The sequence below is a fragment of the Prionailurus viverrinus genome, chromosome F1 (assembly GCF_022837055.1).
Source record: "Prionailurus viverrinus isolate Anna chromosome F1, UM_Priviv_1.0, whole genome shotgun sequence".
NCBI classification, from domain to species: Eukaryota; Metazoa; Chordata; class Mammalia; order Carnivora; family Felidae; genus Prionailurus; species Prionailurus viverrinus.
The window spans coordinates 40,906,745-40,923,566 of NC_062577.1; the positions used below are offsets into that span (position 1 = coordinate 40,906,745).

At 52.5% G+C, this 16,822-nt stretch overlaps 1 protein-coding gene across 2 annotated transcripts in view; it reads left to right on the plus strand.

Annotated features, from left to right (window-relative positions):
* NFASC (neurofascin) overlaps positions 1-16,822 on the plus strand; it is a 182,938-nt gene that overhangs the window by 104,035 nt on the left and 62,081 nt on the right. For both annotated transcript variants that reach the window (XM_047840931.1, XM_047840930.1), the window contains exons 3-6: positions 5,441-5,624; positions 12,479-12,584; positions 14,116-14,312; positions 14,776-14,898. In XM_047840931.1, the coding sequence (XP_047696887.1) occupies positions 5,441-5,624; positions 12,479-12,584; positions 14,116-14,312; positions 14,776-14,898 (610 nt within the window). The remainder of the gene's footprint in view (positions 1-5,440; positions 5,625-12,478; positions 12,585-14,115; positions 14,313-14,775; positions 14,899-16,822) is intronic.

The window sequence follows — 16,822 nt, forward strand, 5'->3', positions numbered from 1 at the left end:
ATCCTTACGATCCACCTCTAACCTGTTTGATTTGATGTAAAAGGATCTTTCGGACACATTGTATCGATAGTGTGTGTGGGTAGAGTGTTTACTTTCATGGATGGTACTGTAGGATGGCTACATTTATCAGATTATTCTTCCTTACATCTCAGAGCAGCAGCTGCCTCTCTGGAACCTTCTCCCATTCCATTCTAGTTTTTTCCCTCGTGGAGCTAAACGGAAAAATTCCACACCTTCTCCCAGCATTCCAAGACAGTCGTCACGGCCCCTCTTCTGCAGCCCCCACCTGCCCTCTCACCAGATATGGGATTTTCCCTATTTCTCCCCAGGATGCTCTGTAGTTAGATGGCATTCTCCACCCACCCCCACACCTGCCCCTGAGTGATGTCATTCTCTACCCCTAATGGGAGAGGAACCTGAGATACTTTGTAACTGGGCCACACAGCAAGATAGCGTAAGAAATAAGATTTGATTAGAAGCATGCACTTAACTGCCTTCAGTTAGATATCCCTGCCCTTGGCTTTTCCTACCTGGTTATTGGGATAGGAAAACTGTAACCCTTGGTGATGTGGGGGTACCTGCAGGCAGGACATCTCCCTCCTCACTCTGCATTGACTTCTTTGGGTGCAACACTAGAATCCACATGCCCGGACACCAGTGAACACTCCTGTTCCTTAGACATGGGTGGAGAGTCCTTCAGAATGTACGGGAAGGATTACAAGCCGTGTGCCTCTCCTCCAGGCTGAGCGGACCAGGCTCAGGGAGCTGAAGGTGCCTATACGCCCATGTGGAATAACCCACCTCCTCCTCTTCTGCCGTTTATCTTTATGAGCACATTAAAGACACCGATATTTACATTTCGTTGGTATTGAGGTAAAATTAGCATATCATAAAGTGAACCAATTTGTAGTGAACAATTCAGTGGCATTGAGGACATTCACAGTATGTACAGCCATCACCTCAATCGAGTCGTTCTTATTATACTCGCGTGGAATCCCTTCCTCATCCCGACATTATCATCACCCCGAAAGGAAACCCCATACCCGTTACTTCCCATTCCCCCTTCCCCTCTGCCTCTGGTAAGCACCAACCTGTGTTCTGTCTGTATGGACTTACCTATTTTGGATCTTCAATATAAATGAGATGATTCTGTATGTGACCTTCTGTGTCTTGCTCCTCTCAGCGAGCATAACCATCTCAGGTTTCGTCCACGTTGTAGCAGGTGTCAGTACCTGCCTTCGGTGGCCAAGTGATCGTTGGTGGAATGTAGGTACTGCAATTTTGCTTACGTATTCATCTTTTGATGGACATTTGGGCTGTTTCTACCTTCTGGCTGTTATGAATGATGCTACTATGAACATGTGCACACAGGGACTTGTTTGAGTACTGGTCTTTAACTCTTTGGGGCATATACCTAGAAGTAGAAATATGGGGTCAGGTGATAAATCTGTGTTTACTTTTTTTTTTTTTTTTAATTTTTTTTTTCAACGTTTATTTATTTTTTGGGACAGAGAGAGACAGAGCATGAACGGGCGAGGGGCAGAGAGAGAGGGAGACACAGAATCGGAAACAGGCTCCAGGCTCTGAGCCATCAGCCCAGAGCCCGACGCGGGGCTCGAACTCACGGACCGCGAGATCGTGACCTGGCTGAAGTCGGACGCTTAACCGACTGCGCCACCCAGGCGCCCCTGTGTTTACTTTTTTAAAGAAACTACATTTTTAAAATTAATTAATTAATTAATTAATTTTTAAATGTTTTATTTATTTTTGAGAGAGAGAGAGAGGGCACACAAGCAAGGGAGGGGCAGAGAAAGAGGGGGACAGAGGATCCGAAGCAGGTTCCACACTGAGAGCAGTGAGCCTGATGCAGGGCTCGAGATCATGAGATCATGATCTGAGCCGAAGTCAGACGCTCAACCAACTGAGCCACCCAGACACCCACATTTATTTATTTTTTTATTCAAAATGTTTTTGTTTTGGGGGCGGGCGCCTGGGTGGCTTAGTTGGTTGGGCGTCCGACTTCGGCTCAGGTCATGATCTCACGGTTCGTGGGTTCAAGCCCCACATCGGGCTCTGTGCTCACAGCTCAGAGCTTGGAGCCTGCTTTGGATTCTGTGTCTCCCTCTCTCTCTGCCTCTCCCCTGCTCACCCTCTGTCTCTCTCTCTCTCAAAAATAAATAAACATTAAAAAGAAAGATGCATTGGCTTTATATTAAAATGTTTTTGTTTTTGTTTTGAGAGAGAGAGAGAGCGTGCATGAACACATGAGCAGGGGAGGGGCAAGGGCAGGAGGGACAGAGGATCCAGAGCATTTCTTTTTTAAATAGCAACTTTACTCTGGAACTTTCCTGCGAATGGAGAGATGGGAAATTGGGTGAGGAGTCGGGAGATCTGGGTTCTTTTCCTGGCTTTGCCCCTAACCAGCTGTGTGACCTTGAGCAAATCACTTCCCCTCGCTGGGCTCTTGTTTTCTCATTTGAAAAGTAAGGGGATTTCATAAAGCAAAATGATCTTAAAAGTCTCTTACTCTTTTAAGATTTTACTGGGAAAAAATGGGTTCCAGAGAGAAGAGGGAGAGAGAATTATCAAACAGCTACCGGATTATCTCTAAGAACTTTGTCTACCGTGTTTTAAAATTGTGAGTTAAAAGCACCCCAAATAATTGGGCTTTTTTTTTTTTTTTTTTCCTGCCAGTGTGTTTCTAGTTAGTGAATAGCTCTGGCTTCTTATGCCCATCAAGATTCCCAGAACAAGATACCCTTCTCCTGCCCATCACTTCCTGTTGCTGGGCAGCTCCTGAACAAAACATGGCAGTCATGAAGCCAAGACGGGAGCCGACCCATCCCCACTGTCCTACGTGAAGGAATGCTGAGCCTCACCCCATGCTGGTTCTCTCAGTACAAGGTGTCAGCTGGATAGCCTGAGTCTGGTCTTTGGAGATGTATGACCCAAGGAGGGGAGGTAGCAGACCCTTCCTGTGTCTGTATAAAGACAGTCTTTGGAGGAAGAACCAAAGACGTCCTGTGACGCCGTCCAGCCAGGAGATTTTCCTCCTTGGGAGATTTCTACTCCCCTGACCCTCTTCTAGCTGATTGATCTCTGGCCCAAGTGCAGTGCCTAGGAGCCTCCACAGTATACCATCCAGGTCCAAAGTGTGTGTTCCCCTGAGCCGCCTGCTGGTGTTCTGGGGAGGCCCGAGCTTAAACAACAAAAACATGCGATCCAAGTGGTTTATTTCATTCAGTCAGCCATTTATTCGCTCATTTTTCATCCATCCGTCACATAGTTTTGAGTGCCTGCCATATCAGATTCTAGAAATAAACAAAATGAGGCACCTTCCCTGCGGAGCCTTCCTTTTTTAATAGAGGGTACAGATGAGTGGCTTTTGGAAAGAACACAATGAATCCGAAGTGACAAGTGCTATATAATAGGGGGCCACAAATGGTGTTCAGGAGTACAGACGAGGGACACACAAGTCACACTTGGCAAAAACCGTGAGAGGGCAGGTTCAAAGCATGTCCTAGACAGGAGCTAATCTGTGTAGAAGTCACAGAGCACGACACATGATGGGACCTAGGAGATGACCAGTACTTGCTGGAACACAGAGGGAAGGTGATGAGAGGGGAGGTTGGAGAGGGGACCCCATTAGGGAGGATTTCACTGTCGGGCATCTGTGAGCTAGTGAGTTGACTGGGGCCTGGCATATTTGCATCCACACTTTAGAAAATGACACCTCTGGTGATGGGTGAAGAATGAGTCAGAGGGGTGAGAGTAGAAGTGGGGAGGGACACCCGGCTGCCTCATTTGGTAGAGCATGCAACTCTTGACCTCGGGGTTGTAAGTTCGAGCCCCACGTTGGGTGTAGAGATTACTCAAAACCAAAACTTAAAAACAAAGAAAAAAAAAAAGAGTGGAGGTGGGGAGACCACTCGGGAAGCTGCTGTGGTTGCCGCCATGAACTGATGGTGACCAAAACCAAGGTGGAAGCAGCGGGAAGGACGTAGATGGGGTCCAGAAACACGTGAGGTTGGGGGCTGCTGCTGGGCCCAGCGTCCAGGACAGAAACTGCTGAAATCTGAATCAGAATCCTTTAGCCCGCCCCACATCCTGGCACAGGGGAGGGTCCTCATCCCCCGGGTCTTCAGAAGCATAACCTTGTCTCCCAGGAGCAAGCCTTGGAGCCCTGCTCCTGTGCCCGACAGCCTCAGTCGGGACAGACGGGAGCTGGTGACGGTGTACAGGTACAGGTGAGAGAAGAATCCTGGGGGACCTGCCTCCAGCCATCCTCTTTGACTTGGCCCCCATGGCAGAACAGCAAACTGGACCAAGTTTTAAGATCCCATGTTCTGGAAACAGTGGCAGTCTTAAAGCACTGTATCTCATTCTTTTTTTTTTTTTCCAAGTATAGTTAACATACAGTGTTATATTAGTTTCAGATGCACAATATAATGACAACAGTTCTACACATGACTCGGTGCTCATCACGATAAGTGTACTCTTATCCCCTTTATCTATTTCATTCACCCCCCACCCACCTTCCGTAGCCATTCTTGCTTTTGTCTCTCAGGAGGAGGTGAAAAGGGTTTATCTCTTAAGGACTCCTCCCAGGCCCCTTGGGCAGCCATTTTTAATCCTTCCCTTGCAGGCCTTAGAATGGTTTCTTGTGCTTGAGGATGTGAACATTGGGCGGTCATAATATCGCTCATTCTACCGACGCCCTGGAAGCCCCTTCTTCTGGGTCATAGTCTCAGCACTGCCATTATCTCTAAAGGGACAACGTCAGGGCCACCATACCTTTGTGCACAAAATATCTGCAGAAATTCATTTAAAAAAAAAGTCCCAATGAGCAACCAGCTTCCACCTGTCTAACCCCTAACCTTAGTGCAGCTGCCTTCACTCTGCCCCTGGATCAGAGGACATCAGTGTGATCTTTTCTCTGTGCCCTACCCCAGACCCACTCAAACCCAGGCCCATACAACACATAGGGTTCCTAGAAGCTATGAGATTCGTGTGTTTCTCACTGGCCTAGTGCATGGCATCTTCTAGGTGCTGGACCAGTGGGACAGTGTTTGTTTCCAGGATTATTCCAAGCAGAGTTGGCCTTCCTTCTAGAACAGTGGTTCTCAACCGGGAGTGGTTTTGTCCTCCAGGGGACAGTTGGCAATGTCTAGAGACATTTTCGATTGGAGGCAGGAGTGGGTTCTACTGGCATCTAGTGGATAGAGGCCAGGGATGCTGCGAAACGTCCTGCAATAATACCCAAGGCAGTTCCCCACACAGAGAATTGTGGGTCCCACATGTCCATCAAGATTAAGAAATCCTATTCTAGAACACTGGTCTGTGACCAACAGGACCCTGGAGTCCTTCAGGCCCCGGAGGATTGCTAGAACAGACCACAAGTTCAAGAAAAACTCACTTGGCATTGTATTTCTTTCCACAGCTGAACTCTGTCCGAGAGGCCCAGTTAGAGCTGCTGGAGGCAGCAAGACCCCGCGGGCCGGGGAGCAGGGAGCGGGGCCCAGTACTGAGGATGGCCAGGCAGCAGCAGCCGCCGCCCTGGGTCCACGCAGCCTTCCTGCTCTGCCTCCTCAGCCTCAGCGGGGCCATCGAGATTCCTATGGATCGTGAGTCCTGCCCCATCCTCTTTGATTCTCCTGATTTGGGGCAGAGGAGTTGGGAGGGGATGGGAGGTCGGCGGGGAGTGAAGACCAACTTTGGAAGAGGTTGGGGAGAGGGGAAGTGATTCTGGCTGCAGAGCTGGGTTTCCCTGCAAAGAATTGACGGAAGCAGATCCGTGTTTGGGAATGTGAGACGAATTGCGCGGCACAATCTCTGAGGACTGTGGCTGAGCTGATGTTGGGGCTGCCTGGAGCCTGCCGAGCAGGACTGGAGGTGGCAGATTTGAAAGTCAGTGTATCACTCAGGAGTTCTTCCCTCCACTCTCCTCCCTCCGATCTCTGCAGTCTTGACTTGCCCATCAAAGTGGAGTTTCCAAGGGCCAAGTGCAATGGATAGTTCTCATTTGCCTTCCTAATATCTGAGCTGGATCCTAGGCCCTCGTGGCTGGACTAATCAGGAGGGACGGCCTGGGGAGGGTTGGGAAGGGAATTATTTCGCAGAAGCCTGGACCTAAATGAAAGATTAAAATAGAGCTCCATTTTAATGCCAGGGTCCAAAACCCAGGCGCTGATTCCTTCTGTTTGTTTTTGCCTCTCCCGTGGCGAAGTTGGAAAGTAAAATCTGTATCATTCTGTTTCCCATGGTGGGGGCATTATTTGGCCATCAGAATCATAAAAGAAGGGGCTTGGGATGCTGACAGCCATGTCTCTTGCAGCCATATCTGTTGCTACGTTCGTAAGTGGCTCATTGACTGGCAGCCATGCTCCATGGCCCTGCATTTAGCTGCGTACCCCCTTTGCCACAATTCTGACACCTCCACCAGAATGTCTTGGCATTCCAGTGCTCTGATGTGGGCATACCACCTCTGTCCCCTGTGCCCTGCTTCCAGAAATAGATGGGATCCACATGATGCCGATGCTGACTTGGGCTCTGTCCAGGTGACAGATGTCTGGGGAGGGCTGGGAGAGGGATACAGCCTCCAAGAAGTGCCCACTGAGCTCTCCAAAGCCAGACCCTGGGGCCGGGAGTCAGCATAGCTTGGAGAAGAATTACACATACTTCAGCGCCCCCCGCCCCACTCAACCCTACAAATAATAACTGCCCAGAGGAGTGGCCACTTCTGGGTAAGAGAAAGCCAGCAGAAACTATAAGGACCCAGAAACAAGACGGGCAAGGCCCTGCTGCCTTCCCAATAGCCCCAAGTGCATGTATGTGTGTGTGCATGCACGTGTGTGTGTGCGTGTGTGTGTGCTCACTGAAGGGGGGGGGGGGGGTCATGAAATGAACTGTTCCCGTGGAGACCATCTCCACTGATAGCTCAAGGAAGAGTCGCTCATTAACAATCCCAGGCAGACAGTCTAATAAGGAGCACGATAAGGCCAAGTCCCTGGAGAGCAGAGGGATACAGAGGAAATTGGGTTATCAAAGAAGCGGTGAAGGCTCATTTCTCTTCTGCTGCTTCTCCTCACTCATTCACTTGCCACTGTGATCCCTGGGGCTAGTGGGTGAGGGGTTCCTTCAAGAAGAACTTATAAATCGATGGCTTTGACATCTTTGTTAGGAATCTGGATTTCTAAAGCTCTACCGGAGCCATGGGCAGGTGAGCTAGCAGTCAGTCTCTCCAGAGTACCGCGTGTGGGGCAAAGAGCCACAAGTGCCCTGACCTCCCCCGCCCCCCCCCCACCATCTCCCCACCTCAGTAGAGTGTCCCCTACTTCCGGAAATGCATTGAAGGAAACATAGACCTTTCCTTGCTCTGGGTCACACAGCAAATGGGTGATGGATTCATGAATAGATCCCAGGTCTCTTTAAGATGTACAACTTGATGACCAGGTTGGCACTCGATATGCCCCACCCGTCCCTCTGCTAATCCCACCTTCTTTTAGTTCTTGGAACTCACCAGAGTAGCAGCTGCCACATGTCTGGCTGAAAGCTAAGTGCTTTAGAAGCATCTCCTCTGAGTCTCATCTTTCGCTGACAGGTTAGAAAACCGAGGTGCAGAGAAATAAAGCCGTTCTCTCCAGCTCATAAGTGGCAGGGCCAGCACATGACTACAGCACCTCTCTGAATGAGGAGGTGAGGTCTTTTGTGACACCAGGCCTCGTGCCCCGGGCCACCGCACAACAGGAAACTCACGATGCCTGCCCGAAGCATGCCTCCTATGCACTATACCTCCCTGCCGGCTGCAGGCTCAGTGGCCCTGGTGACATGTCCAGAATAAGCCTACAGAAGATGAATGCAAGACAAGAGAAGGCCAGCCCTTCAGAGGGGACCCAGTTGCCCAGGGAAGAGGTCCTCTTCAGCCAGGTTTTCCCCTCTTGCTGGGCCCAGCATAACAGATGCCCCCCAAGTTACCTGAGCCCACCCTTCCTTCTTAACCCTAGGCCGTGGCCCGGTGGGAGGGGCTGGGGAAAGACCATACGTTCTTACTCCTCTCCCCCCAGAGTCATTAAGGTATTTATTGACATACAACATATGTAAGTTTAAGGTGTACAACTTGATGATCTGCTACACGTATATATTACACAGTGATGACCCCATGGGTTAGTTTACACGTCCATAATTACCTTTCGTGTGTATGGGGTGGCAACTTTGAAGATCTGCTCTCTCAACAACTCTCAGGTGTATGATATAGTTCTGTTAACTACAGTTGCAGGCCGTACGTTAGGTCCCCAGAACATACCCATCTTAGAGCTGGAACTTTGTATGCCTTGACCAGCATCTCCCCACTTTCCCGCCCCCCTCCCAGCCCTTGGCAACCACCATTCTACTTTGTTTCTTGGAGTGTGAAGTTTTTAGATTCTGCATAGAGTGAGAACATACCGGATCTGTCTTTCCCTGACTTAATTTCACTCAGCGTAAGGTCCTCAGGGCCTATCCGTGTGTTGTCACAAAAGGTAAGAGAGAGATGCCTACACCCCACGTTCACTGCAGCGTTATTCATAAGAGCCCAGATGTGGGAGAAGTGAAGGCCAGGCACTCTTCTGGGAGAGGCTGCGGGGGCTCTGGCTAGAGGCTGCCCCGTCAGGGGTGCCCTTCCGCTCGCTTGCCCCTTCAGGGGGCATTATCTGTGCCTTGAGGACCGGGGCACTGCTTCTGCTCTGGGGAGTTTGGGCCCAGCAGGCTTCCTGGAATAGCCCCCGGCGGCTACACAATCCCTCATTGAAGCCCCGGCCTCCAGCTCCCGCCGCTGTGCCAGCAGAGTCACACGCACCCGCCTCACCCCCCTCACCAGCCCCAAGGAGAACAGCGTGACCTTTGAAGAAAGCAAAGGGTCGCCTCATCAACAAGAGTGGGCTTGCCAAAAAGTGAGTCTGCTGGCAGCTCGCCCCTCTGTCCCCCTCCCCGCATCAAGGGACTGGGCATTTTTCTCCTAGGAGCCCACAGAGGAGACGGCGGGGTGGGAGGAACATTTCTTCCTCACTGTCATCCCAAATAGTGCTGCAGGACGACCTCAATACACACACACACACACACACACACACACACACACACATACTCCATCCTCCAGGGATGGGTTGGGTGCCAGGGACTGTAGATATCAGCCAGGGAAAGAGAAGAAGTGCATGGATAAAGGAACCTTGCAGACGGGGCAGGCACCTGCCTTACCCCCTGCAGAGCTCATTGGAAGACTTTTCCTCCCCCTTGGAAGGCAGAAGAGCAAACTCATTTTCCACTTGACATCACCAGCAAGTTCTATAGATGGAGAGAAGGGCAGGTGGTGTAACAGAGGGTTGGGGTGGGGGGGGGGAGTGTCACAGGACAAAGTAGGCTGCCCTTGTCCCCAGGCACGCGGTCCTCACGGTCGTCTCCCTATGGTGGCTTGTCCTCTGGTTTGGTTGTGTCTCTGTAATAAATTCCTTGGTGGCACAATGGCGGTTGCAGATGTCATTACCTCCTTAGGGAAGGTACTCTGCTTAGGGAGTCTACTCTCAAGAGGCCCCTGGCCTGATTTCAGTGTGGGGCTGGGGATAGCATCCAGCCAGCTCTGAGGGTCTCCACTCCCCCTAAGACCTCCCTCCTTACTCTCCTTTGTCCAGAATGTCAAGGAGGAGAGAGTGTTGGGGCCCCACTTGGCCCACCCACCTCTCTGGCCAAGGACGGATCTGTGAAAGGAGCTTTGGACCAGACTACAGGAGAACTGGTCCTTATTTCAGTTCTGCAGCAAATTTGCTACGTGCCCTTAACTGAATGACTTCTCTTCTAAGAATCTGAGATTCCCTGGATAATGTCTAGGGCTCTTTCCATTGAGCCAGCCTTTGATTTTATAAAAGAGAGGCTTGAAGGCCATGTGGGCAAAGCAAAACCCCTGCCAGGACAAGGACAGAGCCCTCCACTGTGTGTGAGGACCCAAGAGACATCAACTGTGTCTTGAGATGAAGAAACCACAGGCCTGGGCTAGCGGTCAAAGGGCCTACTTCTCCTGAAAATGGCCCGTTCTCCCCTCCTCCTCCTCCTCCTCCATGCCCAACCACACTGGCTTTCCAGAACTATCTTTCTTGGGCCCCTGGCAGGAAAATCTTATATGGGTGAAGATGCCATCATGGGGAGTTCCCGGAGCACGTGTTCAGAAACGACAGATTTCTGCTTTTCCCCAGACTTTTCATTCCTTTTTGTTTCCCGCCGAGGCTGCACCCAGGCAAATGGCAAAGCAGATAAAATATTTCAGTGCCCCAGCAGACACACAACCCTGGCCCACTTGAAAGAATTGTTTTGAACCTTTTTGTGGGTCTTACTCGAGACTGTCATGTACCAACAGTGTGGATGGCAGGGGACTCGTTCCTGCCACACTCCACCTTTCCTCTCCCATGTCTGTCTTCTCTCTCGTGACTCTTCCGGCACCTCTCGGTCCTGCCTTAGCCCTGCCTGCTCCACACCGCCCTTCTCTGGGCCCCTGGACTCCTCTTCCACAACTCACTGTGGCTGAGTCAAAGCTTCGAGGTCACCTTGGCTCCCCCGCAGCCTTTGCTTCCCGGGGAAGCACCCACTCTGAAGAAGTCAGCCCACAGCACCAACACATATCTGATATCCGCACCAGCGTGAGATACGCACGGCCTGTTACTTCACGATAGAACCATAAAGAAGGGACATCTTACGAAGTTACGGAAACACATGTTCTCCTTTCTGCGAATTTTAACCAAGACCTCCTCCCCGGGAAGCACATGACCATCGAAGATCCTGCCGTTCGAAGCGTGGTACACAGACCACCAGCTTATCAGAAACGCGGGGTCTGCTAAATCAGAATCTGCATTTTAACCAGACCCGCCCTCCCCCCTCCCCCACCCCGGTGCCAGCCTGGGTGATTCATACACTTGTCAGGGTTTGAGAAGCCCGACCTCAAACATGCACACACCTGTACACGAGCACCCGCACATCTCAGGTGTGCAGACCTTTGCTACCTGCCTCTTCATCCTTTTCGTAAAAAGCACAGAAAAGAGTGGTGGGCTCTGTTTCATCCCTGCACTTGTTTGGAAGAGGGATTTCCATAGGGCAGCGTATTTCTGCCATGAGCAGAGCCACGGTGATTCATCAGTCCCTAGAATTTTCCAAAGGATAGGCAAGAAGGTGCTTGCATGTGGGACAGAGAAGAAGGTGCAGCGGAAGGAGCGAGGCCTGTGGACCGTGTGGGCTTTGCCTCACAGCCCTGGTTCAGATCTGCTGCTGCCAGGCTTCTCAGCCTCAGCCTCGCCCGGGCACCATTGGCCAGGGGGCCCGCTTTCCTCAATGGCGTCCAGAGAGGGTGGACGGCACCTTTAGAGCCCAGCCTCTTTCCAGCAGCATCGTCCCGTTCGATAGTTGGGCTTTCCCGGCAACACCACTTGATCAGAAGCCGGTCTTTCTGCTCAACTGTGTGGTTTGAGCTCCCCGGGGAAATGTCGCCTCTGTGAAGCTCTCGCCGAGTCAGTCCCCACCTCTGGGTGGCTCTCCCACCGAGCGCTGCAGCCCTACTCTCCCGGCAGGCTGGGGCGTGAGGACCCCTGGGCGAGTAGTCGTGTACGATAACCTATAACCGCTGTCTTCTTTTCTCCCCCTTACAATGCTAACCCATCGGAACTAACAGCAAGCATTCAGAATGAGCGTAAGTCCCCCGGGCGCCTCTGCGCACCTGTGCCTCTGGGAGGTAGGAGGGCAGCAGGGAGGGTGGGAGAGGCCAAGTGAGGAGATGGGGGGGGATCAGCCGCCTCTCCACCCTGCCTGCTGGGGGTTTCTTGACACCAGGGCCCTGTAGTGTGGTCCCTTATCACATGGGGACGGCAGCCATCCACCCGGAGATTCCTGTTGCTGGGAAGGGCAGAGGAGCAGGTGGGTTAAGAAGGGCCTCCGCTCCCCACCCTCAGGTAGCTGGCAAGGAGCACCGAGGAGAACACTGGAGGTGGGGACCAAGCGTGAGAGGAGCTGGTTCTTTGGGCCCAGGCCCTGGGAACTTGAACCTGTGAGCTCCAGCCTCACCACAGTTCGGCCGTCTGTTGACCCTCCAGGGCTCAGAACCATCACGGCTACTAGGCTCTGGAGTGTGACCTGCGCTGGGTTCCTTTATTCATTCGGCAAACATATATCAAGAACTCTTGTGCACAAGGCATCATACTGAGTGTTGGGATAGAAAAATGGGTAAAACAGAAGTTTCTCGTAGGGATCCCATGAGATCTTCGAGGGTTTCTTCTTAGGCTCAGTCTTTGGCATAACCCCCTTTCCTGCAGCCCCATTTAAGGAGCTGGGTCCCCAAAAGGAGGCACTGCCCGCCCCCCGTTTGCCTGCTTGTCCTGTGACTCCTGAAGATGTTAATTTCAGCCATTCCCCGAACCCGGGGCCCCCGGCAGGTCCCCGCAACCCTGACCGCTCCCTGTCTGTGCTGTTGCAGTGTCCCAGCCCCCGACCATCACCAAGCAGTCAGTGAAGGACCACATCGTGGATCCCCGTGATAACATCTTGATTGAGTGTGAAGCAAAGGGGAACCCGGCCCCCAGGTGAGTGCGCTGGCAGGTAAATCCAAGGGGCCCCGCAAAGAGGGCATTGAGACCACACCCCTGCCCTTCAGAGAAGAACCCCCGTCCTCCTGAAGAGGACATGAAACAGAAGCACGGAGATATCACGCCCCTTTGCCAAGGTCTCCCAGATTGAAAAGGGCAGAGCTTAGATTTAAACCCAGGCCTCTGACTGCACTGCCCCCACCCCCCCACCCCCGCCCCCAGGCCAGGTTTGTCTCCAGCTGACAGAAAACCCTGGAGATTCGGAGATGTTCTGCTATTGGTCCCCCGTCTTCAAAGCAGCCTCCACAGGCTGGACTGTTCCAGAGCCTCGTGCCTGATCCAGACCAAACATGACAGGACCCCGTGCAGGTGTCTGTCAGGGGAAATGAGGCAGGACAGAGCCTTGGGTATATGGCAGCCTTCTTCTGCCCACCCCCCACCTGGTCTGCGTGAGCCTGAGAACGAGCAAGGCCTCTCTCACCCAGGGTGGAAGGAACAGGGTCACCCTGCAGGGTCAGGCAGGGCATAGATGGCCTTACTTCTGAAGTTTGGTCTTTGTCCCCCCACGGTTCCTTTGCAGTAACAGTGATTCTGAGACACTGAGCAGCCACTCCTGCTTCTTTTAAGGTTATGTTCTGGACAGCTGTGCACACACCCCCACCCCCCAGAAGGAGAGGGAGATTCTAGCGTCTTCCCCTCTGGGCTCAGTTTTGTGAGGGCTGCTTGTTCTTTCAAAGCTGGCCCTCCTGGGTTAGAAGGGGCGGCCACTGCTGTCTTCTGCACCCACGAGCAGGAACATGGATAACCCGGGCCATTGCTCTTTGGCTTTGGCTTTAGAGTTGGTTATCGAATGAGACAGGAGAGGCAGAGCCAGCTCCCCGATGTGCTTGGCCTGGGTGAAATATTACAAAAAATCAAACTTCCTGCCTAGGGACACCTGGGTGGCTCAGTCGGTTAAGCGTCTGACTCTTGCTTTTGGCTCAGGTCACAATCTCATAGTTCATGGGATCAAGCTCTGAGTCAGGCCCCGAGTGGATGGTGTGGAGCCTGCTTGGGATTGCCTCCTTCTCCCTCTCTCTCTGCCTCTCCGCCCCCCGCCACTTTCACACACGCCCTCTCTCTTTCTGTCTCAAAAAAATATATATTTTTAACAAATAATAATAAAATAAATGAAAACTAAAAGTCCCTGCCTGCTCCCGCAAAGAACACTGTCCCCCGGTGGCTATGTGGGTATCTACCACTTCCAGCCATGACTCCCAGCCTTGGCTGGGTAAGAGCACTAATGTCAGGGACGTGCCCCCCACACGGTCATCTGACTGCCACCTAGGACTCTGCATTTTATCAGGCTTCCCGGTCAGTTCTGCCGCTCAACCAGGGTGGGACCCACTGGTATGGAGGTGCGGTTATGGGACAGGGTCAGGGACCAGAGCCCCGAGGCTCTCACCTGGAGCCCGGAGCCCACCCTGTTTCTCTTTGTGGTCCTGCCTCTCCCCTCCGTGCCCCCCTCCCCCGCCCCCATCATACACAGCTTCCACTGGACTCGCAACAGCAGGTTCTTCAACATCGCCAAGGACCCCCGGGTGTCAATGAGGAGGAGATCCGGGACCCTGGTGATCGACTTCCGCAGCGGGGGGCGGCCCGAGGAATATGAGGGGGAATACCAGTGCTTTGCCCGGAACAAATTTGGCACGGCCCTGTCCAATAGGATCCGCCTGCAGGTGTCCAGTGAGTAGCATGGGCAGAGGGGGGACCGGCATGCCCTGCTTCTGGGGGAATGGGGGGGGGGGGAGCATGGAGGGTCATTCCAGAAAGGCCGCCCTGCCCTTGGCTGCCTTGGTGCCCTGCCAGTCCTGCTTGCTGTTTGCCTCTGAGGAGGAGCGCACCTCCCCCTACTCAGAAAGATTCCTGGGAGAGGAGGCTACCAAACCAGTCTTGAGCAACTTCACCTGCCCTCTGGGCAAGGGAGGAGAGGAAGGAGAGGAGCCTTGGAAGCTGTGCATTTATTTAGACAAGTGGCCTCTATTGTCTCGCTGTACCTCGCCTAGACCCACGGGGGCTGTCTCCCCACTCCCTTGTTCTCCCATCTCCCCTTGTCCTTCTCCCCCTTGCATTCCTGCCTCTAACCTGCTCCTTGCCTCGGCCCCAGCCACCCCCCTCATTTCACCCGCCTCTGTCTGACTCTCCCCAGAATCTCCCCTGTGGCCCAAGGAAAACCTAGACCCTGTCGTGGTTCAAGAAGGTGCTCCCTTGACCCTCCAGTGCAACCCCCCACCCGGACTTCCGTCCCCAGTCATCTTCTGGATGAGCAGCTGTAAGTCTTGGGGGGCCGTTTGATTTCTACTTTAATCTTAAGGAGGGGGGTGGGTGTGTGAAATGGGAAGGGCTTGCCCAAGGCTGGAAGGCCTTCACTTGCGAGAAGCCGGTGTAAAGGGGCCACGTGGCTGAGAACACGGTGAGAGGCCGCTCAGGCTAATTTCCTAGCCTGACTGCTGATAGCCGTGTGATCTTGAGCAAGTTGCTGAACATCTCTGGGCCTCAGTTTCCTCTTCTGGGAGAAATAGGGCTAACCGCTGTCCCTCTTTAATAGGACCATTGTGAGGATAAATGAGGTCATACAGCCAAAATGCTTATAACAGAGCCAGATGCACGGTAAAGTGCTCAGTAATATTTGTGATGATGGCGAGTTGACAGAAAGCCTCGTGGTTCAATCTCTGGTCGGTCTGGATTTACTGGGACACAGCCAGGCACAGGGATGTAACCTTTGATAAAGGAGCGATAGGGAGACGGTGTTTGCAGAGGGACAGAGTATCGTCGAGAGCTTGTTCGGTTCTGTTTTGGACTGAGACTCTTCACCACTCTGGACCTGTTTCTTCCCACATTTTCAACCAAAATAAGTGGGGGCGTGAGTTATAAAGGCGACTGGAGCTCCGCTGTCTGTGTCTTCCCGGCTTCCCCTCCGCCTCCTTCCATACCTGCTCCCCTGTCTATCCATCCATCGCTCAATGTATAGATCTGCCTGCCTGCCTGCTTATCATGCATCGTCCGTCCATCCCCGAGTTTTTAGCCGTCTGCTTCTGAAAGAGGCTGCCTGCCGAGGAGGCAGAGTTGCGCGTTGTTTTGCAGACAGAGGGCTTTGCCCTCATTCATTCTCTCGCTACATCACCATGGTGCATACGCCTGGGGAAGGCTGCCCGGCCACGGGCTGGAGGGTTGGTTAGGTAGCTAACAGCTCAGACCCTCTCATCCCCTGCATCACTCCCGTCACCAGCTTATGTCCATGCTGCCTCCCGAGCACATCTCGTGACCCTTGCTGGCATCTCTCCAACACAGGCCACCATCCGCATTTCCCTGGGTTGCCATAATCAGCCATAACTGGCCCCCTTGGTCTTCCCAAAAATGAATCTGATAGTTTCATTTGTATGCTCCGAGCCCTTCACTGTCTCCTCCATCACCTCGGACAAAGTCCAGACTTCTTTCCCTTCCTGATCTGGCTCCCTCTGCCTCCCCAGCCTTTCTCCTACCCCTTGCCCCAGCTGTGTGTGCTCACCTTTAGCACACACTGTTTCTGCTGCTTAGAAACCTCTTAGGGCCCCTGTCTCTTCTGTCTGGTAATTGTCTTGTGGCCTCCAAACCCCAGATGAGGGCATCCTGGAAGGAACTGGGTGCTACCCTTCTCAGCTCATCCCCTTCTTACCAGGGGCTTCCCACTCACCACCCTGCACTGTGATGATTTGTTTATCTGCTGCACCTTCTGCTAGCTTCGGCTCTCTTTCACCAATACCTGGCACAGTGCCTGGCACACAGTAGGCCTACAGTAAATCTTGGGTAAATGATTTGCAGAACCGACCAGCCCATCGTTGAAGGGTTGGCATCATTAACTTTGAGCCTTATGAAGTAGCGTCTTAAGGGGCTCCTGGGCAGCTCAGTTAGTTGACTTTCCCGCTCTTGATTTTTGGCTCGGGTCCTGGTCTCACGGTTCATGAGATTGAGCCCCTGGTCAGGCTCCGCACCGACAGGGATTCTGTCTCCCTCTCTCTCTGTCCCCCTCCTGCTCGTGTGTGCTCTCTCTCTCAAAATAAATAAACTTAAAAAAAAAGAAAAGAAATAGTGACTTAATAAACAATTGTGGGGGGGTGGGTAGGAAGGAGTTAGCTATGAATAGTCGGCCTTATGAGTGTACTTTTACAAACCGAATCACCTGGAAACCTGGTCGTTTGAATTTACGTCTAATGCTT